The sequence below is a fragment of the Neopelma chrysocephalum genome, unplaced genomic scaffold (assembly GCF_003984885.1).
Source record: "Neopelma chrysocephalum unplaced genomic scaffold, ASM398488v2 Primary Assembly neopelma1_96545, whole genome shotgun sequence".
Classification (NCBI taxonomy): domain Eukaryota; kingdom Metazoa; phylum Chordata; class Aves; order Passeriformes; family Pipridae; genus Neopelma; species Neopelma chrysocephalum.
Genome location: NW_020925190.1, coordinates 70,073 through 97,987, shown reverse-complemented (window position 1 = coordinate 97,987; position 27,915 = coordinate 70,073). Strand labels below are relative to the sequence as shown.

General features: G+C 38.8%; 1 protein-coding gene across 7 annotated transcripts in view; it reads left to right on the top strand.

Moving 5' to 3' along the window:
- ATG10 (autophagy related 10) overlaps positions 1-27,915 on the top strand; it is a 528,134-nt gene that overhangs the window by 464,959 nt on the left and 35,260 nt on the right. For 4 of the 7 annotated variants that reach the window (XR_003538413.1, XM_027708823.1, XM_027708822.1 and 1 more), the window contains exons 3-4: positions 3,878-4,003; positions 8,925-9,044. Coding sequence is in view for 6 of the 7 variants with exons in the window: in XM_027708823.1 (XP_027564624.1) it covers positions 3,878-4,003; positions 8,925-9,044 (246 nt within the window). In the remaining variant the exon portion in view is untranslated. Of the gene's footprint in view, positions 1-1,720; positions 1,772-1,925; positions 2,105-3,877; positions 4,004-8,924; positions 9,045-13,372; positions 13,475-27,915 lie in introns of those variants that run through there. The other 3 variants (XM_027708821.1, XM_027708826.1, XM_027708825.1) reach the window with 3 other exon arrangements.

Below are 27,915 nucleotides of genomic sequence, written 5' to 3'. Positions count from 1 at the left end.
TAAGGTACATATTTGAAAGACTTGGATGCTTACAGGAATTTTAAGAACAAAGAGAAATGGTATATTTCAGGAATATTCCAGAAAAAAGCCCACCAAAACTTGGTCTCTCATGACCTCTCCACACACAGTAAATCACAAGGAAATTAGGAAGGGCACAGTTGGAGAATGTCACATCACAACTCACCACTTGCATATGGAGGCTCTCCCTGAGCAGTGTGGTCTCCACACTGATGGGGTAGCTCTGGTATACTGTTAACAGTCACGAAACCATTTAAAATAACAGTTTAGAGCTAAATAGGTCAAACAAACACTTTACATCTATCCCAACGTAGTGCACCCTCCACCCACTGCAGTTTGGAAAGCTTAGTCGTACCAGACAAGACTTTACCAGTGGAAAATTTATTGTTTAATAGACTCATAGATTTAAAAATAATTCTCCCAGCATTTGTGTAGCAAACCAACTTTGGCACACCTACCAAACTCTCAGATCTACAGGCAGTTACAGAGACTATGATCTGGGTAGTGGAAGGAACGCTAAAATACTATTGGGCATCTTCTGGAAGTGGCTGAGGAAGGAGCATGAGGTGACACAGTGCTCAGGTGTCCGCATGGCCATTTTAACTTCCCACTTCCCCCTCCTCAAAAAGTAAGATTTATATATTTATCCTATTGGAGAGGAAGGTAACTAAACCTGGGAAAGTGATCAATGTTTAGATGAACGCTGGCATTGCTGAGCTCCTGGAAGAAGAACAGTCTGGGCTGGGCTGAGCTGGGCTCACATTTTTAGGGGGTGGGAGGAGACTGACAGCAGAGCTGGACGACAGGGAGGGCTTTTCCAGGGCCTGGCTGGGAACCTGCCCCTCGCAGTGCCTCACACTGGGAACAACTGGGCTGGGGCAGGCAGGACCCTCACCCTGCTTATGACCTTCATCCCCCTCAGCCCCTGACACCCCCTCATCTCTGCATTCCCCCTCATCCCTTCAGTATCCTTATCCCTTGTAGCTTCCTCATTCCCACAGACCTCTCATAATCCCTCATATCCCCCTCATCCCCACCTTATCCCCCTCATCCCCGCTGCCCTCTCGTACCTCCCCAGCCCCAGACCCCCCTCATCTCCTGCAGCCCCTCAAAGTCCCTGAGCTGCTCATCCCCTAGATTCCCCACATCCCCCTCAGGTCCTTCATCCCCCTCATTCCTGCATCCCTTTCGGTCCCCTCATCCCCGTCATGATCTTCACACCCTGCCACCCCTCCTCATGCCTCTCAGCCTCACAACCCCCTCATCCCTTTAGTCCCCTAATCCCTCGTAGCTCCCTCAGTCCCACAGCCCTCTCATCCCCCGTCACCCCTTCAGGTTCCTCATCCCCCTCAACGGCAGATCCTCCTCATTCCCGCATCCTCCTTATCCCCTTCAGTCCCCTCATCCCCCGCCACCCCCTCAGGTCCTGCAGCCCCTCATCCCCCCCGCCCCTTCATCCTCCTCATCCCTCAGCCCCCTCTTTCCCCCTTATCCCAGTCAAACCCACCAGCCTCTCCATCGCCCGGAGCCCCCCATCGCTCCCGCTCCCTCATTCCCGTCATCACCCCGTTCCCGATTTCCCGTTCCCCACATCCCTGCTCTGCGCACGCGCGACTTCCTCCCTCCCTCCCTCTTCGCCCCCCCCCCCCCGCGGGGCCGCGCATGCGCGCGGGACGGGACGGGGCCGGCGGGAGAAGGAGGAGGAGGAAAAGAGGAGGAAAAGGGGAGGGAGGAGGAGGAGCAGGAGCGCACGGTATGTGGGGGCGGTGAGCCGGGGGTCGTCCCTCCCGCTCCAGCCACCTCCCACTGCCTCTACCGCTCTGCCCCACCCCGTCCGCGGGGCCGCGAGGGTCGTCCCGGGACCGGGAAGGCCGAGGAGAAGGAGGAAGAGCCTGTCCGGTGCTGACCTGGCCTCCAGCGGCTGGCGAGGCCCGTGTCCGAGTGGGATGGACGCGCTCGGGTCTACCCGTGGCTCTTTCACGGAGTCCCAGGATATTTGAGGTTAGAAGGAACCTCTGGAGATCATCCAGTCCAACCGCAGCCCAGGCAGGGTCATCTGGAGCAGGTGACACAGGGACGTGTCCAGGTGGGTCTGGGATGTCTTCAGACAAGGGAGACTCCACACCCACTCTGGACAGCTGTTCCAGGCTCTGCCACCTCCATGGAAAGAAGTTCTACCTCATGTTGAGGGGGAACTTGTTGTGTTTGAGTTTATGGCCTTTGCTGCTGTCCCTGGGCATCACTGAACAGTCTGGGATCATGTTGTGACATCCCTTGGGGATATTGGTGTGGATTGATGGGATCCCCTCTCAGTCTTCTCCTCTCCAGACTAACCAGGCCCAGGTCCTGCAATCTGTGTTCATCAGGGAGATGTTCCAGACCCCTCATCATCTCTGTGGCCTCTGCTGGACCCTTTCCAGTATCTCCTGGTCTTTCCTGAACTGTTCTTTTGGGATGGTCTGAGAAAGGGTGGTGTGCTGTGCTGTACAATTCTGTTACACAGGTATACTGGTGTATAGGAGGGACAGTGGGATCCTGGGGTGCATCAGGAAGAGTGTGGCCAGCAGATCAGAGAGGGGAGCCTGCCCCTCTGCTCAGCCCTAGTGGGGCCACATCTGGAACAGTGTGTCTAGTTCCTCAGGACAAGAAAGACCAGGAGCTGCTGGAGAGGGTCCAGCAGAGGCCACACAGATGATGAGGGATCTGAAGCATCTATGGATGCTCTGTTCCTGGAAGTGTCAAGGTCAGGTTGGACAGGGCTTGGAGCAGTCTGGGATAATTGAAGGTGTCCCTGCCCATGGCAGTGGGTGGGATTGGATGAGCTTTAAAATCCCTCCCAGTCCAAACCATTCTGTCATTCCATGATTTGTATGTGATGCTGCAGTGCTGCCTGGTGTCTATAAACACCATAAACCAGCTCTATTTGTGACACATTCTTATTGAAATGGGGAAGGAGGAAAGTAAAAATGACTACGTTTTCTGAGAAAGTGTTTATCTTTAGGATGATGTGAGGGATCCATTTGAGGGGTAGGGAAGGGTTTGAAGCCACACTTTTGGAAATGCAGGAGCTATACTGCTCGTATGACCTGGAACTGCTTCAGCTGGACTCTCATGGCCATCGTATAGTCTAGAGTTGTTTAATTGTTGTTTCTCCAAGGAGAAGGTGGTAGGCCTATGGAAGTAGCTCAGAGGTAGCTCAGGTTCCTGGTTGCCTCTTGAACTCCTGCTAAGGAAATACATGTTAAAACTGCAGCTCTAGGCTCCCCAATACAGGAGAGACACCACCATACTGGACCCTAAAGCTGATTAAGAGTGTGTGACATACAAGACAAGGTTGGGAGAGGTGAGACTCATCAGCTGAGATCTTATAAATATCTGTGAATATGTGGTGGGAGGGAATAAAGATGATGGAGCCAGACTTTTTTTCAGTACCACGGAGCAGCAGCACAAGATGCAATGAGCACAAACTAAGAAATGTTTTTGGTCAAGCAGAAGAAAAAAGATTTACTGCTATGGTAGTGGAGCACTGGAACAGGTTTCCTAGAGAGGCTGTGGCATCTGTATCCTTGGAGATAATCAAAAGCCAAACAGAAATGATCCCGAGGAAACTGCTGTAGTTGCTGACACTGCTGTAAGCGGGGGGGAATGGACTAGACAACCTCCAAGGGTCTCTTCCCCCCTCAGCTGTTCTGCATAGCCATGATTCCTTAATGTACTTGAAGAAATGTGTCTTTGTTTTACTTAAAGCAATACATTTTCTTTGCCCGTGCCTTGTTGTTTTATTGTTCAGTTGCTATAAATTGAAATGTTTTAGTTTTTTTTTTTGTCTGCCAGTGCTAACATTCAGTTTGCTCTGCAGATACCCTGTAGCATGGCAGGTGAAGAAGATTTCTTTTTAGAAGAAAAAAGATTCAAGCAGCACTGTGAAGAATTTGTTAAGCATTCACAGCAGATAGGAGATGGCTGGGAGTGGAGAACTAGCAAGGTAAAACAATCATGGTGTTAACTTTTAGGTACCCTTGATGGCCTTTTTGAGCTGTTGACAACCACCACAAGCTGGAACATCCTTTAGCAACATGTGAAATAACTGGCATTTTTTTGCACAGCAGGTCCAAGACTAAAATAATGCACAGGTGGTTGACATGAGGGTTTAGGCCAGTGCATATATTGAATAGAGTTGTAGGTCTCTGAGTCCTGTCCAGGATATAAAAGTCCATTTTCAACTTTGGACAGAACTAGACAATGAATGTAGTATCACTGTGAAATTGAAACCTTCCTACTCTGGGCAACTGCCCATGGTTTTATATCCAAGATTCATTTCAATCCTTTAAGCTGAATTAGCACATAGTCTTTGTTCTAGATCTGTGGCTTAGTATTTTTGTAAAAATACTTGTCAGTTGCATACAACAACCAGAAGAATCTGTCAGTGTCAATGTTCAATTCTCATTATTTGCTGCTTCCCCATAATTTTCAAACCTCTCCAATAATACATATTGTTTCTAGGTCATTAATCAAAATTTTAAATAGCAGAGGGCTAAGAGTAGTCCCACAGGATCCCATTAGAATCACTTCTTTTATGATGATTTACCCATTTTTAAAGTTACATTTGAGATCTTTGAATTAATAATTTTTTTATCCTTTAGTATGTCTGAGATCAGTGTGGGATTATTTTATTTTTTTTATTTTCCACTCATGGAATTAACAGATATCTTTCGGAATTCTGGGCATGCACTTTTCCAACTTCTATGTTTATGAATCAAACAGGTATTTTTAAGTTAATAGACAAATTCTATTTTCTCTAAAAAATTACATTTACTGTATGTATCTATTTACTGAATTCCATATGACTTCTGTTATTTTTGTTTGGGATGAGGTCAAACTAATGTGAATAGTTACAGAAATAGGTGAATAGTTACGTGAATAGCCACTATATACTATGTATTATAGTGTATAAAGGTGTACTGATAAAGTATATAAAGATGTATTGATACATGCTGGGTTTCTCCAGCATCTAGGTTTGTCTATGTATTCTACTGCAGAAAAATTACTGCTCTACTCTACCTTTTTTTATTTATTTTAAAGTTTAATGGCTTTAGTGGTTTCCCATGCTTTCATGAATTTTGGGGAGAAAAATCATGCTTTTTCCAATGTTTGCCATCATTTCTACATAAGTAACTGTACATTAACAGTTGTAACCCTTGCATCACAGATGATCAGAGTTTCAGTAGGAAGCAGGATTTTGGACTTAGGTTTGTTCTGTTTAGGAGTTTTTAAAAAAGTGCAAATATTAACCAAGTGTTACAATACACCTTTTCTTACAGAAAACCATTTGAAACTTTAGATTTTAGTCCAGGGCTATATGTGTGAGGATTTATTCAACAGAGAAAGACGCTCTGAGACTCTTGGGAGTTTAGTACGTGGGTCAGAGTCTGAACTTTCTGTGAAATAAGAAGTTTTGCTGGGAGTAGCAGAATGAGAGATTTTTGTTCTCATATAAAAAAATACTAAGAGGATTTTTTTTTTTAATGGGCCAAGTTGGTGACTCTGTGATTTTAGTGTGTGATAAAAACCTGGCTGTGGAGACCATCCATCTACAGTATGTAGCCTGGGAAGAAAGCTTTTCCTGAACAAGATGTCTCATTGTCTTTTTGCCCCCCCCCCTTTTTTTTTTCCCCGATGTATGTATTGTGGGTAGTTTGGGACACTCTTAATTTTGCTGATGTAATGCACTTGGATCCCATTCGTCATTCTATACTCCGTGAATAGACCCATTGATAGCAGTAAGACCACACAAGTAAACCAGGCTCATAGAACTGTGTTCCTGTGTTCCCGTGTTTTATGTGGAGATTAAATTTAGGTGATGAAATACTCATTATTTGTGTGGAGCTGGCTCTTGTGGCATAAGCTCACATGGCCCAAGCAGAACCCTGTATTTATAGCTGTGAAATGTTCTAAATGATGTTATTTTTATAATCTGGGGTGTTTTGTTTTGGTTTGATTTGTTTTTTTTCCACACAAAGAAAGCTGTAAAAAAGCCAAGAGCACCTCTACTGCAGGAGCTGATGGACCTAAACTTGGGTGCTGTTGTTAGGCGTGAATGGTTAAATCTTGGCTGTGAAGGCTGAGATTTAACTAAAGCAAACAACGCCCTGTTTGCTTTGTGCTTTGTGTTTGTTTCGTATGTAGCCACTTTAATCTAGGTAATCATACCAAAAGCTGTGTTAATTCCCTTCTGCCTGTGGTACTCACAGATGGAGTAGAAATGAACTCTCCTTCCACGTTAGTGGAATCAAGGTCCTTCCTAAAGCATTAATTTATTTATGGGGGCAGAAATGTATAAAGTACAGGAGGGATGCTTCTCTCCTGCCTCCTCCTCTTTGTTCTGTGACATACACCTGTTAGACAGAGACTGCCAGCTCCATGTCTCCAGCTATCCATACAGTTTTTTTCATGGATGTGGAGTTTGACTCCATTCTGTTGATGGAAAGAACTGGTTCAGGGAGGTGAAGGCTCCATCCAACCTTTCTGTGGCAAAGCTCGTTGTGCCTTGGGACATTTCACTTCTGTGGGAGGCTGAAGCACTTTTTTCTGCTCTTAGTGGGATAAATACCTGTGCAGGTATCTTTATTCACAGGGAGCTCCATAAGCAGACGCTTGAGAGGGTGTTGAGAGTGAGAGGAGGGGATTTTGTGTCACCAAGTTAGTTTTAGTTTTTCTATCACTGTTGTTCTCTGCGTGCTGGATTCATCACTGCACAGGCTGCAGTTGGCTCTGCAGCCAGAACATCCAGAAAGTTTAGTATATTCATGTTCTTGATGAGATTTATTGAGAAAATAAGGCATGCAGTAGGAGAAGTTGTGACAAATGTAATATGTGTGTGTGTATACATATATATATATATATGTATATATAAATACTGCCTATAATGTTATTCATGCTTAAAAATTTATGGAAAAAATACATGTAGAGGGCATTATCTTTTTTAATGTGTGAAACTTGATCAGAGCAAAGTAAACAAGTAGCCCACAGCAGTTTTTGGAGGTACATAAAGTGTCCTTGAAAAGAGAGAACCAGTGTGTCAGTGTAAAACCTGTGTTGGTTTAAAGGTCAGAATATATGGAATAAACTGTGTCAGCAACAACAGATTGACCAAAGAGTTAAATTATATTTAAATTTGCAGTCTTGTCTGGTAATTTAGTGCTACATTAATGAATTTTGTAATGAGGCTGTTTGGAATAGAATCCTTTTTCATCAGATGCTGTGCATATGCTATCTGTGTTTCTCTAAAATAAAATGTAATGAAACAGCTGATAAACCCCCAATTTATTTGTTTCCTTTGAGAAGTAAGTTCTTAACGTGCAGCTATTGTTCTTTATGTTCTGTATATGCTTTTTCTCTTTCAGAGTGTACCTTTTTGAAGGGCTCTATTACTAAACATTTTCTTTCCTCTTGCTTCTAATTAACAAAAATAATATGCTTATATTTGTGTGCGGGTAGTCAGGCCAGCAAGGGCGGGGAAAGCTCCCAAACCCTTCTCCTACTGCTCTGCTGTTGCACAAGGGACCCTTAGAACTCTAGACCATGGTGCCTAGGAAGCAGAATGATAAAAAGGGAACTAGGAGAAGGCACAGCTTTGTCTGTTTTTTCTTACATTTGACCTTCAGAGGTGTTCAAGAGAAAGGAACAAATTGTGACTCTGCACACATAAGTTCTGAGGTGGTTTTGTTTTGGTTTGTATTTTCAGGGCTCTGTAAAGTTAGAGGATGAAACAGAACAAACCCAAACCAATCTTACAAGAGTTGGGCGGTTAATACTGGCATGAATGCATTGGTTGAAATAGGTCAAAATCATTAATAGCTCCTCATCTCTTCATGACCTCAGTGCATCATCATCCAGTTCTTTGGCACTCATCCAAAGCAGTTGTCTTTTTCCGTTAATAGCTATATTAAACTTTATTTTTGCTGTCCAGGTCTTTGACTTCCTCTAACACTAAGAACTGGTATAAACTACCTGTCCTAGTTAAAACAGCTGGGACCAGCTCATCACTGTGTGGGTGTAACCCAAAACTGTATATTCTATAGCCTTCCATGCCATTTCCCAGAAACTGTAAACAGTAGACCATTTACACCATCTGCCCAGAGCACGGCTGACCCCTCAGGCTATAAGCTGGGTGTTAAGAGGCCTGTGAGATAGGAGGATGCTCCTGTCCTCACGCCCATTGTGGAATCCCCCACCCTGAGGGAGGTGCTGAGCATTCCTGCCTGAACCTGAGGATACGTAATCTTGGGGTCTGGGACTTCTGTGCCACTGTTGGGATCCAGAGAAGGACTGGAACTTGGACTAGACTGAGACCACTACTCTCGACCAGACTGTGACTACCACTCTCAACCAGACTGCAATCACCACTCTCGACCAGACTGAAACAGTGCTCCCACCCGGACTGCGATAACCAGCCTCGACCGGACTGCAACCAACACTCTCACCAGCAGATTTTCCCTCTCCTTTTACTTTTTGGACTCAGGGGGACCACGTGGGGCTCAGCACGGGGAGGGGGAGCCCAACGAACACCAGTCTGTTCATGCCCCAGGGTGCTGGGTTATACATCTGGGTTTTGTGGGTTAAAACCAATTGTTTGTCTGTGTAATTGTATTTATTGTATTATTTTTATTAAATTGTTATTCTGACTTATAATCTCTTTTGAGTTAGGTTCATTTCCCCTGCCGGTTTACCTTTAAAGCAGCACACTACCTGTTAGAAGATGCTGAGGAGCAGTGTAGTCATCAGTGCCTATAAAAGGACCTGGAGCTTGTACCTAAATACCATGCTCTGTTTATTTTCTAGAACATTGATGGCATTTAGCATTTTGATTACAGAAAATTTTTTTCTTTTTTTTTTCCTGAACACAGGACCTTGGTGATGGTTATCTTAGTAAAATGCATTTCCAAGTAAGAAATAGACACATCCCACAAGATCTCAAGGAGAAAACCAATGATAACATTGAACAAACGTTACTTGCACATGTTGAAGTAAGTACAGATTTTAGACTTATATGCTTATAAAATAAATAATGAAATTTAAAAAGTATTATGCTAGTAAGTCCTTCTGAAAAGACTTCAAATCTTAAGTTACAGTGTCTTTTAATTAGTTTTCATGCAGTTGTAGGATACTAATTAATAAAACTTATTCAGTTATTTTTGTGTGTGTAGAAAAAGCTTAAGCATCAAGATTTAGTTATCTTAGAGGTAAAAATTAAAAGGATAATGAAAATAAAATTCATTTGAAGTCCTATTTAGTGCATATATATGTTGTGTATAAAACTTTTATATTCAGTGTATAGTTGTCTACTGTGGAACTAACTTAAAATATTAAGCAATTGTTTGAAACTGGTGGCAGGAAATAAAACAGATTTAGTGTTCTTGAAGGAGAATAAACTTCTTTCTTCCAGAAAATTAAAACTGTTCATTAAACTCTGGTCGGACTGATCTGAATAATTATTTGCTTGTTTGATTCTGCATTAAACCTCCAGGTTATTGACTAATCAGGATATAAATGATAGAAACTCCCTCCCTTGTTATGGTTTGTTACCATTAATATGAAAATAAATCTTGGATTATAATTGAGTGAAAACAATGTATTTTATATATCATAAACTGTTGAATAGATGGATGTGGTGTACTTTCCAGTTACCTTTTTCTGCAGTTCCTTTTCTCTTTTCGTCAGCACTCTGATTTCTTTTTTTTTCCTACAGAGACTCTGGTACATTTCAGGCATTTCTGGTCTGAAATGAGTATTCTTTTGGCTTGGTTTCTGAAGGAAACGGCACTTAAAACAATCATGCTGTCTGTTAGTCTTGATGTAGTTGTTTCTGCTGATTTTTGAGCTCACTCACAGGTTTCAGTTGTACTGTAAAGAGGGGTACACGTGTAAGTCATCTAATGGACAGCTGAAGAATTTTTAAGTTTTCCTTTAATGGAAATTCTAGTATTTCTTAAAAAGAAGGCTGATATCAATGCTTCAGGGGTTGTTACTTAATTGTCGCTAACGACAGTGTTTGTATACTTCAGTCCTGACTTGTAAGAACAGATTACTCTTTGTATTCAAAATTGCTTTTGATGATTGTGACTTTTTTTTTTTAATAATGAATCAGGCCTTCATTACAGAGTGCATTTTAAAAGAACATGCTGTAAAAAGCTATTGAGTCCTTCTTCTGGAAAAGAAGGTGTCAGCTACAGAAAATGTCATAACACAAAAAAGACTTCAGAGCCTATTAAATACTGAAATGGAGTCTTAAATATACTGAAATATAATAATAAACGATACACTGAAATAAGATTCCAGGCCCAACTCTGTGATTTATTAAGATCTTGATATTAATAATTACCTCTTGAAATATTTTGAAAGATTTCTTTGTTTTGAACCATGGTAATCTGCGGGGTGGAAGGGCCCTCTTTGAGAATGAGCCTTTGTACTTGTCATGTAGCAGCTCTAAAGATGAAGAGTGAAGCAGGAGAAAGGTCTTAGAAAATTGTGAAGGTTGTAAGACCATAAGAAAAAAAAATTAGTTTCTTCTCTAAAATATTCACTGCCTTATATAGATGATGTCATTTGCATATTCTTCACTGAGCTGAGGGGTAAGCAAACTGTTAAAGTTATTTAATCTATCAAATGGGAAAATCGCACCAATAAGTTGGAAAATGAAATTTGCTATGTATACGTAAAGTAAAACTGTGTGTTTAAGAAGAAAGATGGAAATGGTGACTGTAGAGGGGATAAATAATTTTCTCAAGCACAGTACTTCCTATGTAAGATGCATGTTCTTTTTCACAGCTCTTGAATGCTTGAGTCCTGTTCCACTCTAACATTCTGTTATTTAAATAGGCTTTTTTTCTTTTTAATGCACGTTGCATCCATAAATAACATGGTATTATGGAATTACTGCAATTTATTTGATTGAGTTATTGAAATGATGTACTGATGACTAGCCAAAGTTGTGGTCATGGTAGAAATTGGAAAAGTTTCCTCTGGTTATGTGCATTCAATATTTAGCTTTTTCTTTTTTTCCTCAGAAAATTCATACATCTTACTGTTACATATTTGAAGCGTAAAGAGGATCTAGATAAGAATTTTAATTTATTTTGGAAAAGACATGGCTATTTTCTGATATTTGCATGTTTCACAATTTTCAGTTCTAGAATTACTGTTATGATCTTGATTTTTCTATATTGTAGCTCTGTTGTTTGTGTCTTACTGGAATACTTCCATCTGTCTAATCTGATCTCCTCCAAGGTGTGGTAGGAGATATGATGCATAGTTTTAGGTAACATAATTAGCTAGAAACAGTAAGAAAGGAAAAACAAGGAAACGAAGATCTGAGTAATCAATATCCATTGTTAGAAACAACCAGTGTTGACAAAAATCCAAGGAAAAAAATTTTCTATGGTATATGACATAGAGACCACAAGACTTTCCTCTGCTGATCCTAGGAATCCAGTTCAGAAGTTACCAATAGAATGTTAGTTTTGGCAGATAAGGGGAAAATCAGAGGACAGATTTTTGAAGTTGGGTGGAATTTTGGGAAAGTTATCCACAGTGAGGATTTAACTCCTGTGTAAATAATTGAATCCAAGACACCTCAGGGGTAAGTGATGTAGAGTAAATCATTGAGTGTATCCTGTCGTAGTGAGGAGTACAATTAAGATGTTGAAACTGCAGAGAGGCAAAATTATTATTGTTCCATTCATTTTTCATCTGTGAAGAGATACTGAAACCTAATGATACAATACAGAAAATACACAGAACGGCTGAAGTAGCTTTATTAGAATAGAAATTCCATTATGAGTTATCACTCGTGCTAATCTTTTGGGATCTAGAGGAACCCTGGTCAAATTATTTGAAAAGTTTATTTCAACTCATTGATCAGTATGGACAGTTAACATTTCCAAGTTTCTATGTCATTCTCTGGTATCTTAAGATCTGGAGACTTCCTGGTGAAGGAGTGATGAATAACTGTGTTTTCCACAGAGCAGTCTGTATTGTGTGCTTGGTTCCATTGACACAAGTTATGTTTTCATTTGAAAACCAAGAATAAAATTCTACGTGGGTTCCTTTCTGCTTATTTTAGGTATCTGGAATATAGAGCTTGTCACTTAAAACTTTGTTTCAGCCTGAGGAGGTAAAAAAGCATTTTTGGATATAAATCAGTCGACCTATTTTAGATATCTTCTCTTGGAGAAGATGAGTGTCTATTTTCCTTTGGGGATGATGAAGGGGAGCTGGGTGGTTAACCAGAGTGTAAATGCCTGCATTTTGTCATGTGAGCCTCATACAACAAAATGTGAATCTGAGCTGAGTAAAAGCAGTGGTAATTTTTGCTGGTGACTTCATGGAGGCTGAGATTTTGCTTTGATGGTGAAGGTTATACTTAGTTTAGGATTGTATTTTGTAAAGTAGCAGCTCAAAAACAGTTTAAGGAAGTTTGTCTTTTTATACTTGGCAGTCACTGAGCTGTCAAGCTGGTTGTCTAACCAGATGCCTGGGGATCCTGTCTTAGGCAAACCCTTCCTTTCCATTTCCTTTCCATCTTCCTAGAAAAGAACTGAGACTGTTCCTCTGGAGCACCATTCTCTGCTTTTTTGTGGGTTTAGTTAAATCAAGATATTTATTTTAACATCCCGATTTGTAAACAGAAACTACTAATGATATGTGACTGATGATAAACGAACTTTAGACCAAGTTGGTGGATGTTCTTCTAACCACTAAGATCAGTCCCTTGAATATGAGCTGAAGAGTCATAAACCTTTTAGAGTCTCTTCCAATAGAATAAAAATAGCCTGAGATGCAAAGTGAGGGACAGACACAAAGACACAGTGCCATTTGAAGATTTTTAAGTTGCCATTTTGTCCTGGTTAAATTTTTATTGAATCAGTTGTTGTCTTTCTGAGCTGTCCTGACTTAGTGCCAGAGGAGTGTCATCTGTACATTTCCACAGGCAGCATAAATCTTGTGTAACCACCATACACAACCATCTTCAGTATGTATTCTTTTCTTGATCTAAATCAAATCTGTCCTGTCAGGGGATCTGTCAGGGTCTGTATCAATGAACAGGGGATTGTGTCATTTTCTATAGCAAGGACAGAACAGTTACATATACTATTGTGCGAGTTGCTGATAAGGTGACAAATAATGTTCAAAATTCAAAATGAGAATAGTCCTCCTGCCTCAGAGAGCTTATGTTCTTAAAGAGTAAATTGGGAAAATCTGGATTCACTTTATACATTCTTTTTGTTTTTTGTTCAAATAGCCCAAGGGAAGCAATAACTTGGAGTAATAATTCTCAGTGTGTGGTTTGTCTTAGCTCTTCTGGGTATTGCAGAAGAAGTGAGTCAGCATGGAACCATTCCTGGAGCTGGAGCCCTTGCCACTTTATGAAGGAGTGGGCAGGTTGGGAATGTTGAAGGTCTGTTGATACCTCGTGTTGCCTTTGGAACATGAGCACTGAACCCCAACGAACATGTTGATGAAGTTACGTATTTGCTAAACTTGGGCTCCACCTTTGCTGGAAGTTGTTCATTAGTGTTGGTGAAGATCTGCTCTATGGTGAATGTGGGAACAAGTCTGACATCTTCCTTAAGCTTCATAGTACCATGGTTTGCTGTTCAGCTGTGCTTTTCAGTTCGTAACAACTAGAAAATTAAAATTCTTAGCAATTATTAATCATTTTTTTCTCTAAACAAGTTCAGTATTTTTAGAATTAAGAACAACTCCCTTTTTTTTGTGCAAAAGTAAATAAGATGAACTCAGTGTAAACATTTGCAAAACCATGGTATTTGTTGGATGGTTAGAACATGTGAAGTGAAAACCCAGCAAACAGTGCTTAAGGAGAAAAATGTAAATACGTTTAATAGAATCCAGCACTCACTGCGGGAAATAATGAAAGGACCTTAGTAAAGAGGGGGAAAATCAAGTATTACGTACTTACCTAAAACATCAGTTTGTAGTGAATGACCCAAACTTAAGAGCAGTGGAGTTGCTCATGTACCAGAAACCTTTTCAAATGCCACGTCACAGACAGTAAACCCGTATTTTTGATGTAAAAGATAAACAAACCAGTTATTCTAAGGAGATCTAATGTGTGTTGCAAAATGCAACGAAGGTCCTTGTGATTTTGCTTGAAAATTTATTAATCTTAAAATGGAATTAGCCTTAATAAATTAGCCTTAATAAGGGCTAATTCCATTTTCAGATTAATACATTTAAACCACAAGAAAATATTCTGTTGTGGGCTTTATTAACTGTTTTCTACATGAAAAGGCTTGGCAAAATAGTGACATTGTTTGGAAAATCAAAGCTGGAGGAAACTTTGGCATAGACATTACACCCCTTCCTGAAGCTGGAGAAACCTAGGAAAGGAAGAGTGCTGTGGTGACAGAAAATGTGTGAATTCCAGACCTGTCCTGCTTTTGGGCTCTTGTGTGATGGGATGCCTCAGTCTTCATGGAAAAGGCCAAGTATTTCTCTCCCATAAAGTTTGGAGACATGGGGAGTTTTTGTCTCCCATACACAGACCTTTGTGGATCATTTTCTGCGTGTCACTCTGGAATTCTGGCAAACCTTGTTAGCAGTAGTTACATTTAGTTCCCAACAGCTTTGATGACATACTGTTGGCTTGGCTGTCATTGTGGGCGGTGGGACCCTGATCGGAATTCTCTATCTTGCACATTCTTTGATTGCTGTTCTGTTTTACCCCCTAATAAGTTTTTGCAAACCTTAGGAATGATATCAAAGCAAGTATATAAATTAATTATGAAGCTTTTGGGAGAGCGGAAGGATCACATTGTAGGGCCTCCAAAAGTGATTTCTTTTTTATTTAGATGTTAGTGATTTCAAGTGTTTATCTACTTATCTTGGTATTCAGAGCTGTCGCTTGATATTAGCAAAAAAATGCTACATCAGACACAGGAAAAGATGCTCTAATTCAGGTTTGGTAAATGAATGTGACAGTTTAGTTGGAGTTGCAGTGGTTGAAGGCATGAAGTAATCCCAGCAGAATGTCTTTCTTCTGCAGTAAATAAACCTTTATTTCCTGTGGAGCACACACTGAGGCTGTGGGAAGGGAAGGTGGTTTTCCCAGAACCTGAACTTTGGGATGCCGGTAATACCAGTGACAAAATTATTTATAAGCTCATCCATTTGACCTGGTGATTCTGTATTATAGATAAGAAAAAGAAGTGTTGTTGGGTTTTTTTTCCATTTAGTGCAATTTTTTCGTGGCATCAAGAAAGTTGTTTTGGGAAGTCGCGTGGGTAGGTTTAGTGCATCTAGACAAGACCAAAATCAGACTGAAGTATTTAAACTTCTCTAATTCTTCAAGTTAAACTTTAATTAAATAATTCAAGTGTGATTTAATTTCATAAATGTACATTCTATCTCTTTTGTATGTGTGCCTTTTTAATACATTAAGTCATTATTATGAGATTGTAAAAAATAACTTTAAAAAATTGTGCCAGAGTAGACTTCAACAGCAGCTGTCTTTACCCAGTAAATTATGTTGATTTACCTCAAAACTATGTGTGATAGCATGTAAAGCAGCAGTATCAGAGATATGTAGGCCACACAATCACCTGCTCAGGCTGTGTGCTTCCCTTCTCAATTTTCTGAGGTAATGTGCTTTTTTACAAGTATTGGTACTCTTTTATCAAATGTTTTGATGCTTGGCATGCCTTAATACCTGGGCAAAACATCCAGAGATCCCAGCTTCCACAGTTTTATCAGTGGAAGGGCTTGCAAGAAATTAAATCTGCTTTTCTGTTTTCAATTTAAAAATATTACTGCTGTGGTCCTAATAAGAAAGATGGTTGTAAAAAAAGACATTTTTTTGTTTGTTGTATTTTTCACTCCTTCCTTCTCCCTCTTTTTTTTCTCCTCCAGAAAATGTTCAAATGAGCTGCCATGAGTGGAAGAGATACTGAAATGATGGCCAAACCAACAGGGCTTATGTTGGCATGTGTGGCCACACCATATAATAAATATTGTATTATTTATATATTGAAACTAATGTGTGTTGTAACACAGTACCAATGTGGCATTTCCTAAGTGGTGCTGTGTGCCTGGGGATAATGGGAATGAAGGGTCTGGGGGGATCTAAATTCCCTAAATTGCATGCATTTTAATATTCAAATGAACACTTCAGAGTCGAGTAGAACATGATACCTATTGGTGGTAGTTGTTCAGAACTGTTTAATCACTGAGATATATAAAATGCAGTTTCCTTTGTGGTAAGGAATTATTGACAAACACTACAGTGTCATGTTTCTTGTTTGTGAGCTAATGTCAGAAGCATTTGAAAAATATAGTCTTGGCAAAAAAAAAGTCACAACCTAATCAATTGTTATATTTTTAATATACTTTTAATGATGAACTTCAAAATACTTCATGTTTCCAGTCTTGCGCACATACCTACCTTTGTTTCTTTTAATTTAAATTGTACTGGATCAGTATGATGCTTTAATTTTCTGGGGACAATGCCCATCTGTATTGGAGCAATACTTTTATTTTGGCCAAATGCCTGTGTTTGTAGCGGTGTCATATGATTATCTCCTAGTATGTTTGAATTGTTCTCCTGCAGCACACAGGTCATGTTGACTTGGGGTAGATATTGCAGATTTAGGGCCTCCGAGTGGCTGTCTGAGAAACATGCAAAATGTCCAGACTTCCATATGTTGCTACTTTTTAGAAAACTCATGGTTATTGTACTTTCAGCTGTGAGGTCTGTGAGTTTTGTTTCCCTCCCAAGACCATCTCACCCTCATTGTCTCCAACCTCTCAAGATACACAAAAAAAGCCTTTTCTCCCCTTTGTCACAAGCAATGGTTATGATTTTCTGCTCTGGAAAAAGATGCAGTCTCATACTTTCCCCTGCATGCTAAGGTTTTCTATACCACGAATCTTATGTGTTAGCCTTATTAATTAAAAAGCAGCCACTGCTGGATTTTTTATTACTATGATTTATTTATAAAATAGAATAAAATTATATTAATATTTTTATTAATATTGTAAGTATAGTGATTTAGCTTCTTCTTGAGGTCAGAGTGGGGCATTCCTCAAGAACAATATAATCAGTGTATGATTTTGAGGTCAAGTCCTTTCTAGATATAACTAAGTAACATTTAAGTTCATTGAGATTTAGGAACTTGTGGTGCAGGAAAATACTTGTAGAGTTACAAAATATTTTGTTGTGAAAATAACTTGCCTTTCCCTACATAGACCAATGCACAATGAGGAGACACTGCTTTCTTCCCTTGTAGGAGTCAAGACTTTACTAAAACTTCTTTAAAAATGTAGCTGTATATAAAATATGTATATAAAATAAGTCTTTTTCATACTGCACTGGTATTCAGCACCATGTTGCTGATGCAGAGTGTTAAAATTTGGTACTAATGTGATTATGAACTCCCCAATTTCAAAATTATCATTCTAGTTTACAGCAAAAATGAATTTGGTTCTTTGAATTTATATGAAATACAGGTGTTTTCCTGAATGAGCAAGACAATAGATCTTTAATAAGTGGCAGGGTTTTTTCACTTTTAATTCAGCTTGTTAATGTTGTGCAATCTCTTTGCCCTGGTTTGCCAGGGACTAGTTCAGACAGCACTTAGACATGCTCACTGACATTTTAAATGAAACATACACTTGTGCTGTGTACAAGGTACTGGGAGCACATCCTAAGCAAAGGGGACAGTTGTTTAAATGTTTGGGAATGGGAAACACACACCTCTTGGCATAAATGGCTGTCTGTGACTGGGAGTATTTTGCTTATTGGGTGACTTTCTCATGATGGTCTGTGGTGGTAGCAATGAAAATGAGTAATTTGAATTGACTCAAGCATCTTTTATCACTGCTTTGCTCCGAATTGTGGAGGATAACGTAAAGTCATAGTCTAAATAAGATTTAAGTTTGCTTTCTGAAGAGGAAAACAATAAAGCATAAGAACTCCTTGGGATCATGAGACAGACATTTTTCTGGGATAAGTGATCAACTAAGATATGCAGAAAGGCAGACCTGTCTAGTAGGGAAGAGAGAAAGGCTTGTAAGAGACAAAAGACTTGAGCTGTAGGTCATAATTTATAACGTAAGCTTTGTGTCCATCTAGTGATTTTTGTAATACGATCATTAGTGTTCCATCTGTATTTTGTGCTTTTCCCTATTTGATAGCTTGCCAATGAAATTTCTTTCCCAGACAGCTGAACCTAGCTTGCAGACTGACAGGGCACAAGAAAAACACCTTCAAAGGAAAGCACATTATAAAGCTTTCAGAAATCACCAGAAAGCGTTAACGGCTCTGTTGGCTGTTACACAATGGGATGCAGGAATTGCAATAATGTTCTTCTTCCATCTGGTGCCTGCAAACTTGCTGTTTTCGGAGTCATTCATTGCTGTGGCAAACTGTTCACTTATTCATTCTTGTGTAGTTACCCGTTATTCTTTGGAAAAGACTTGGGTTCTGTTCTTTGTTACAGAAGTGCTCAGTGTCAAACATATTACAAGAAGATGTCAGTCCAAATGCAAATGTCATCAAATTTCAAAACCTCTCTGCATGTTGTGTATATTTGGAATGTACTGTGAAGGTGTAGTTCCAGGAGTGAGGATCATGACTGACAATACTTAAAGGAAAATCATGCGACATCTGTGCCAAAATGTCTATCTTAGGCTGAAGTTTCAATTTCCGTTTTAAATTCCCTGGCTTGTGTTAGCTAACATCTCAGCCTTAGTTTTCCTACTTTTGTTAGAATCTCTGTAGTTATTTTCTTTGTTGCATCTGGACTGGTTAATTTTCAGGACTGTGAGAAAGCCGCTGACTCAAAGGTGTCACTCTGAGAGGGAGGAATGGTTTAATGAACTAAAGCAAGTGAAGACACAGGCAGGACACTTATTTCTTATTGACAGAACATGAGATAAAGGAGTTGATATATAACTTCTGAGCACAAACCAATTAAAAATGTCCAACTCTTGGTCCTCCTTGAACATCTGAAATAATATTGTTCATGCAGCAAGAGTCTTTGGTGATGTGTTTGTAGCAAGACAAGTTAGCCAAGTTAGCCATCACTTAAGATATATTCTGTTGTTCCAGAATTTAAATTAATCTTTTCAGTCCAGCAGTAGTGAGCAGGAAAATTAACTTATTAATAGTTTTCCTGAAAGTATTACAGGAATTCCCAGCATTCTGCCCATTTCAGTTGAATGTCATATAACCATATGAATTTATGTAAATCTTGTGTTGCTTTCAGAAAGTGTGAGCAACAGGGAGGTGACTTGAGATGGCCTTGGAAATGTTAATTTTGGTGATATGGAAACTTTTAGGTGCTATAGTATGTGACTTTGTCTTTTCCACCTTTTTTCTTGAAGGATTTGGTGCTCCTTATAGTGATGTGGCTGTGGTAGTTGTTCGTGGAATCTGTCACTGTGTGTTCCATGCCTGTGTGCTGCAGGTGCAGTGACTGAAATACCAACCATCAGGTCTCCTATTAAGAGGTTTCAGTATCAAGGGCTTTTAGCATGAAAGATTAGCTCATATAGGCAGATATATGGGAAAGCCAGTGCTTGTGTCTGTTTGTTGCCTCATTTCCTTTAGAAATGCTCTAGAGATCACTTAAGAGACTGTCTGTCACCACAGTTTACTCTTGAAGTTGTTTGCCATATTTTTTTGTGCTTTTGAGTAAATAAAGATCTAGTCTGCTTGAGTGTAGGCAGCAACTATGGTCCAGATATGGTCTGGATAGATGGTCTTGGAGACCGGCAAACCAGTTATTTCTTCACCAGACAAGCTAAAACTTCAGCCTTGAATCTGAACTAATGAATCTGAATTAAATGTGTGGCTTAAGCAAACCAAGTTCCATCTTCCAGCTTCATTAGTGCTTCAGCTTGTGAAATCTCTGCTTTCCCTCCTATATGCTCAGCCAAATCCACACTTCTGGGATGTTGGCACGTTATACTGATCGTTTTAGAAGTGAGATCTGTCAGAAGAATTAAACATTGGTATGTGGGCCATACAATTTTTAGTATTTCCTGGAGCTGTGACAGGATCTAAACTGACCTGATACTTGGCAGTGGTGGATCCTTGGGCTCTTTAGCAGAAGCTTCTGAGTACAAGATGCTTTGGAAAATCAGGCCACATGGGCACTGAAATAGGAAGATGCTAATGTGAATGAGAGTGTCTGATTTTGAAGGTTTTGTCCAAGATTTAGAAGGTCAGGAAAAGTTAATCGTCTTGAGAAGTTACATGGGTTTGCAAGAATGAAGACAAGAGCAGAAAAAAGCTTCCCATATGTAATCCTTAACCTCAGATAGGATGCATGGAATATATTTAAATATCTCCTTTGTAGGCCTTTTGTGTTTCAGCCGTGTCACAGCATGTGCTCCACTGTGTGTTTAATGTATAAATAGTCCAGTGATTAAGATATAGAAATGCAGATAATGAAAAATTGAAGAGATCATTGAATCAAAATTTTGATGCCATGGTCTGGTATTAACTGGAAATATTTAGCTTTAAAAAAAATTACAATTGCATCCAATTAAATACAAATCTAAATGGTAGACACTCTCATGAGTTTCTAACTTTTTAAATATTTCTACTTGCTGTCTGTTAATGTTAGGTCTTATTTTCCTGTTCCTCATTTTTTTCCCCCACATTTTAGAAGGATAGAAACTTATTTGCCATTTAACATCAAAGACGTAGGTTTTGTGTAAACCATAACTGCACAAATTTGAATTCTAAGAAAAATGTTAAACATGGGAAAGATGAGTCTGGAAAAGGTCTGCTATACCAGGAGTTAGCAAGGTATAATACTTTCCTTTAGGTTGTATTAGAAAACCTGTTTTGATCTGTTTTCCTGTGATGTGCGTTTGTCTCTGCCCTTGCCCCTGCTCAGAAATTGTTCCATCAGTGCAGTGATCATAATCACATTGGAGCAAGGCAGAGGTTTTTAGAAATAATTAAGCTCCTAAGTGGAATTAAATGGCTGAGTGGAGGAGAGGCCATGAAAGTTCTCTGCCTGAGGTAACTCTGTGTGCCAGAGAATGCACATGAGAAAGGTGTCCCAGCTGAAGGAAAAGCTCTTCCTTGGACCTCACACTCAGTTGGCCACAAGATGCAAATCTGAAGGTAAGAAAAACCATCCAGACAAAATATTTCAAAGTAATTCCAGGTAATTCTGAGTGTACAATATTTAACAAGCAACTTGATGAACAATCTCAAAATGTTTTGTCATGTGAATTTGATGCAATACGAAAAAATAAATATGAATTGATTAAAGAACTATATCTGCATAAATAAAAGTTTTTTGCTATTGGTGTTTTTTTCCTCTCTTTCCTCAAGTACCTGTGCTTTGGGAAGACAGAGAGTGCATTTGATTAAATGTGGGTAAAGGCACCCTTGTATTCCTGGCAGAATATACAAAGTATATGGATATTAAGACTTTGCATTCTTTGGTGAAGCCCCTTATACCTTTAGCTCGTAAAGAATCTGTCCCTGGGAACAGCAGATTTGAATGTCTGTGAACAGTAAGAATACCTAGTCCAGGTGTTTTTCACCACTGTTAACCACATCTGTGGTATTATGCTTTATTTACTGCTCTAGGTTTTTCACCTGTTCTGCCAACATTACTGATTTTCTTTGTCTCTGCATGAAAAGACCATTCTGCTGCCACAGTGGAATCTCATTGCAGAATTGTATTTCAAACTCATCTCTAGAAATACCTCCAAAAATAACTAGGCTTTAATGTCCTTTTTTTTTTTTAAGTCTTCTTTCTGAAAACTGCTGAGATAATACTGTGACAGAAATATTGGAAAAATAGAATAATAACATGCATGGGGTGATTAGTGATGTCTTTCAGTTAATGTACTTCGTTATCTTCAAATGAAATCCCTGTTGTAATCTGGTACGCCTGATTATTGGGAAGGTGTCCTCAAACTATTTTATTTACCTGGTATTATCAAATTTTGTACATTGATATTTTAAACTATTTCTGAGAATTCACTTTTACCTGCTGTTTTTCAAAGGCAGCCCTTGATCACAGATCTCCTCACTGTGTGTAAACACCTATTGTAGGTGTTCCAGTGCTTCTTTTTTCAGTCAGATCTGGGAATCTTGCTGTGATGAGTTGTTCCCTTGTATTTGTGAAGTCCTTCAGAAAGGACAGCACACTTCAAAGATGTAAATAGTATGTAATTAAAAAGCATAATCAGTTTTCTTTAGTGATTGAAGAACATTTAATAGCTGTGCATGAGTAATACAACAAAGTGCTTAAGCAAATCAAATCAAAATCAAGTGCCTCGAAATTTTTTAAATAGTAATTATTAAGAACTGAACACTTGACACTTGGAGCTGAACTTATTAATAATATATCGTCATACATAGATAAATAGAAAGAAGTGTGAAGAGTAGGAGGGAAGTGACTGATGCAATACTTTGGTAAGGAAAGGGATGAGCCCATTCTAGTAATTTAGAGCCTTTTTTTAGTGTCTTTTCAGAATGACAGAAGTGAGATTACAAATAGTTTCATTTTCAGCATGAAAAAACCATAAATGGTGGGTTTTCCCTGCCTTTTTTTTTCCTATGTTCAATTTTTTCTCTCAAATTTTCCCCTACCAATATTGAAGAACAGGTATTAAAAAATTTCTTATCTCTGACTGTAGAGTAGGTACAGTTATATTCAGCTGGTGCTGGAATAAAATATTTATTCTTAAATAATAAGAAGAATACAGAAAACCTCTTCAACACATCTCTCAAAAAATAGGTTAGGAAAAATATTTGTTGTGGAACTAGAAATCAGTTCTGGAGGATTCATGACTTTCTAGGTTAAAAGAACAGTTGAAACAAGAAGTTTTGAGTGTGTCACTAATAGGATTTGAAGCAGACTTGTAGAATTATTTTCCCCCACTAGTCTGTTGCAAGTGGCTTGTTGAGAACTATGGCATTACTAAATTTAATTACTATTCTGGTATTATTTCTAAAATGGTAAGAGTCTTTTGTATGTAACAGTTGATGGCTTTGTCTCAGCAATCATGTTTCTTAATGAGCGAAACCTGAAACTCCTTCAAATTTGGTTTTAGCACATAGTAAGAATTACAGAATAGCTGGTCTTAGAAAAGAGGCTTGAGTGGATGAATCATTAATTGATTCTACATAAAACAAATAGATGGACAACTTAAGTGTTTATTTTTCTTGATTTCCAAAGGGCAAATTTTACTTTCTGAAAGATATTTAATAGTTTTGACCAAAGCATGCTTTGACTTCTTTCAATAGAGTGTGCTGGATAGTCTGAAAAGCAGCCATTGTAGCAAATCATTAGGAAAATAAAGTAACACCTAGGGATGGGGGAAAAGTATAGCTTAGGGTTTTCAAATACAAAGATTTCCAAAAAGACAACCTGCTTTATATCTTGAAAATAGGTCTGAAAAGATGCTGAGACAAATGTCATGCATATAAAAATATTAAAGGAAGAGAAGCAAGTCCAGGGAAAAGATTGCAGACAAAACTGTATTTTATTCTCTTTATAAGGTAAATGGAAATAAATTCCTATTTTCAGTAAGGGTGATTTCAGAGAAGGAGGATGGCTAATGAGAATGGGGGTGTAATAATAATGGCCAGTCTTCGCGAACGAAGATTTTGGGAAAGGTCTTTTACCTTTCCAGCCTGCGCAATGGATTTTTTAGGTGAGACACAGCCTGCGCTGAACTGAGCCCACCCTTTAATCCTAAGGTTCATCTGCCGGGACCAAGCAAGCTTGGACAATGGCAGTGAGGTCCTCAGGACGTAGGTTTGTTTAGAGTGACCTTCTCATAGATGGATGGCCTCACAGGGCTAACGAGCTCCATCTGCCCGGGGGACCGAGGAATCAAACCTGGGTCGCAGCAGTGAAAGTCCTGCATGCTAACCACTAGGCCACCAGGGGTCCCGAATGGGGGTGTACATAGGCAGTAATGGGGGTGTACATAGGCAGTAATTGCTTCGATCAAGGGGGAAACAAAATTTGAGAGGACATCGTGAAATAGAAAGTAGGAGAGAACTTCTACCCTAGAATTTATGTCAGGTATCAGAAAAATGTTGTTTTTTTTCTTTCTTTCTTTCTGTTTTATTTCAAAAGGCAAAAAGCTATAGGTTTCTTAGCCTGGCTTTAGTGTTATTCAAGCTTTTGAAGAAATTCTTAAAGAATAAATAAGTAAAAGGTTGAAAATGGAAATAGGATGGAATGTGAGATGATGTTACAGGAGGTAGGGGATGTATTGAACCATTACTTATCATTTGGCAAAATAACTGATTTACCGGAGGAAGAAAATTCAGTGCTTCTAATCTATATAGAATTTAATAAAACTTATTTAACAATAGCACACAGGAAAACAAAGCTGTGTGATAATACCACAAAAACTCACCCTTGGACAAATATTATGTATTTTAAGTAATAGTTGTAGTACAGCGAGTAGGGAAGGGTTAATTAAATTTGCTGATGGCAAAATATCTGGAGGCATTGTCAATACAGCAGAAGGCAAGAAATTCCTGTAGAGAGAACCAGAGGACCTTGCAGATTGGCATAACAGAAAGAGGATGAAATCTAGTGGTGCAAAGTATAACATCATGTACTTGGAGAGTAAGGATAAGGTTATTGTGTTTCTGAAGCTCATGGCTCATGAATTGGAAGTGACTGAGGCAGAGAAATAAATTAATGTTTTAGTTAATGGTAGCATTACTGTGAAGGTTTAGGTTCTATCTGGGTGTTGCTCTCAGCTGAAATTGATATTATACAATAAGGATGTTGAGGACTCACTTGTTGTGCTGTATGTTTAATTTCAATTACTCCCACTCAAAAAAAAAAAGGAATTAAAAAAAATTAGTAGATTTTTTAATGGTGATTGGGAAAAGCCTGTCTTAGGGGAAAGGACCATAAGAATTTATCTTGTTTAGCCTAGGAGAAAAAAGAAATCCTGAAAGGAAATATGATTTATCTCTGTTAATACATTTTGGGGGAAGAAGGTTTGAAATGCCAGGGAATGGAAAAAAAAGCTACTTAAACTGAAGTAAAATGTTGGCACTGGAATTTACAGTTATAAACTGACCTTGGATAAACCTGCACTGGAAACACTAGAAATGAGATGCTGAAATAGCTTTCCAAAAGGAGCAACAGTATCCTGAAGTCGGTGAATTTACAAATAAAACCATATAAACTTAGTAAAAGCCATTATATGATGTTTGATATCTGTGGTAATGAGATACTGAACTTAGTAACCCAGAAGGTCCCTTTGCTTCCTATTTCATAGGTCACTGTTCATTTTGTGTTATCCATGACTCTAGTGAAAGAAGTGTGTTTAGGGTTAATGCCTTTGTTTATAAGTAAAATAATATTTTGCAAGCTGCTTGGAGGGCAAGGAAATTGGAGCAGAGTTTGCTCAAGAATGAATATTTTCCTTTATGAAACAGGACACTCATGTTTATCTTCTCTCTGAGAGGGATTTTCACTTCTGGCCCAGATAAGGGGTCCTGAAAGTCTGGGATCTGATTTTGAGAATGTGTGATCCTCAAAATACCTCAGGTTTTATTCTTTTAAAACCTGTCTCCCAGGTTCTGTTTTCATTTGAATTTTGCTGGAATGTTTTCCTTCTTTTATGTCCTGATGGCTTAAAGAGGGAGGATGCTACAAGGTTAGTTACTTATTTCACCTTTATAGCCAAGGGTTGCTTGAAGCAGAGAAACACTCTGGTGGTTAAAAATGCCATTTTTAATGACACACAATTCTAGATTATTCATAGCTTTAGATTTTTACCCTTTTCCTGGTAATCTTGTTTCCAACTTTGTTACCAAGAACACAATGTTTTCCTTTCCTGGGCAAAGTGTGTTTTCATTTGTAGGTCAGTCTGGTGTTACAAATGAGCAGAACTGACAGACAGGCTTCTCCAAGGAAGATATGTTTTAGGGAAGCAGCAGGGACATAGAACCTGAGAGAAGGGTGGGATTTCCTGGAGCTCTGCAGGAGTCCTGCCAAATGGAGGGGTCCCTGTGCACCCGGTGTCAGCTGCTGACTGGTAGGAAAACACTCTGGCAGCATCTTTACAGTCACTGTCTTAGTTCAAGTTTATACTGGGGGGAAAAGAAAAGCTAATCCTGATGATAGAATTATAGTTTTATATGAGAAAATCTAATATTAAAGTGCTCTTTTTTTAGGTTAATTTTATCTGAGTAACTCAGTTCCCAATTGTGATTGGCAATCAGTAGCAATAATATGAACACTGTCATGTTTCTTCATGGAAATGACAAGGCTCAGAGCAGACAGTATAATTGTTTGCTTTTGTGCACAGGTAGAGACGTGATTGCACTGGTTTTTTTTCTAAAGAACAAGTTCATGGGGGCTGAAGAAATTACTGTGTGAAGCATCAGAGACAAGGATCTGTGTAAGAGTAGGGAAGTGTGAACATAAAACAGAATGGGCATTGAAAAAGTCACACTAAAGATTTACAACTCAGCAGAGTCAAATCTTGTGCCTTAAAACGCAGATAAAATCTCCAATTACTTTTTTTACCTTCCCAAATGCTTTTTCATGTTTTCATGAGGCTTATCTCCACAACAAAGAATTAAATATCACTATTTTCTTTCTATTTTTGGTTAGCAAAGTTACATATTTCTAACATCTGATTTTTTTCTTTGCACATTCCAAATTTAGCCTAGTTCTATGTATGCTACTCAATCTCTGCAGTATCAACAATTCCTTCAATGCCTGTGTGATTAAAGGATAAACCACGAAAAGTTAGTTCTTTTCAGAGCAACTGATGTCAAAGCGATGAAAGCCACAGAAATTCCATAGAATCAGGGTAGAATGTAACAAAGCAAGTCCACTGTAGCTGGTCAGTCGGAAAGCTGATTCCAGCCCCATTTTACACACACATCATCCTTCATAATTTTAAGGAAATATATGTATTTTTAGTTTTTCTAACTACAAAAGTCAGTTTTCTTTTTTCTTTCCCATGTTCATCTTTCCTCCAAAGACTGTATAAAGGATTGGTATTTTGTATTACAGAGGAACATGTGGGAAAAGAATATGTTCAGATATGTTTTAATTATGCTTTCAGCACCTACTTCTGTGATTAATGCTTATTTGAATAGAAGACAAATTTGTGAAAGTGTTAACCTTCAGTGTTTAAATTTTATTTTCAAGTTAAAGATATAAACAAATCTTGCATCTACTGTTGCTTCTCTGGCATCAAATTCTGTTATCTGGATTTACGCTGGAAGTTACTTAGTGGCATGATAAGATTACTTTTACAGGCGGAGTCTTATTGTTTTCCGTGGTTATATCCAATAAAAGTCTTGCACCACCTGAAGAAATTCACAGATTTTGACGTTGCCAGTTTCAAGTATTATTACATTTTGTTCCTCAAGGTTGCTGAAAATGAAATTTGATTCTTGCTGATGTAGAGGCATCCAGCTTTTGAAAGAATATTTTCTAATAGCTCACAGAACTATTTGGCAGTGATTTTGTTTTTAAACGTAGGTATTTAGAACAGAGAGTTATTATTCTTTGAAAAGTTATTTGTTAGATTGTTTCGAAGCGCAGTTTTTGCTGTTGATAAAGCTGTGAAGGTCCCAGGGTGTATTATAAGGTTTTCTGAAAGATGGTTATGTTAATGTTGTCCTGTGATTAAAGATTTTCCTGAACTGTGATGAGCATCTGAGCATGGTTTTTACCATTTTCAATTTACTGAAAGGACTTACTTTGGTATTTTACCACTGAGCAGTTGCAGCCTGATAATATTTGATCTTCATTTTGGAATGTTTGAGTTTGAAAACAAAGATATCTAAAATATGAGTTGTGTACTTAACTGCCATCCCTTGTTTTGAACAGAACTGGTTTTGAA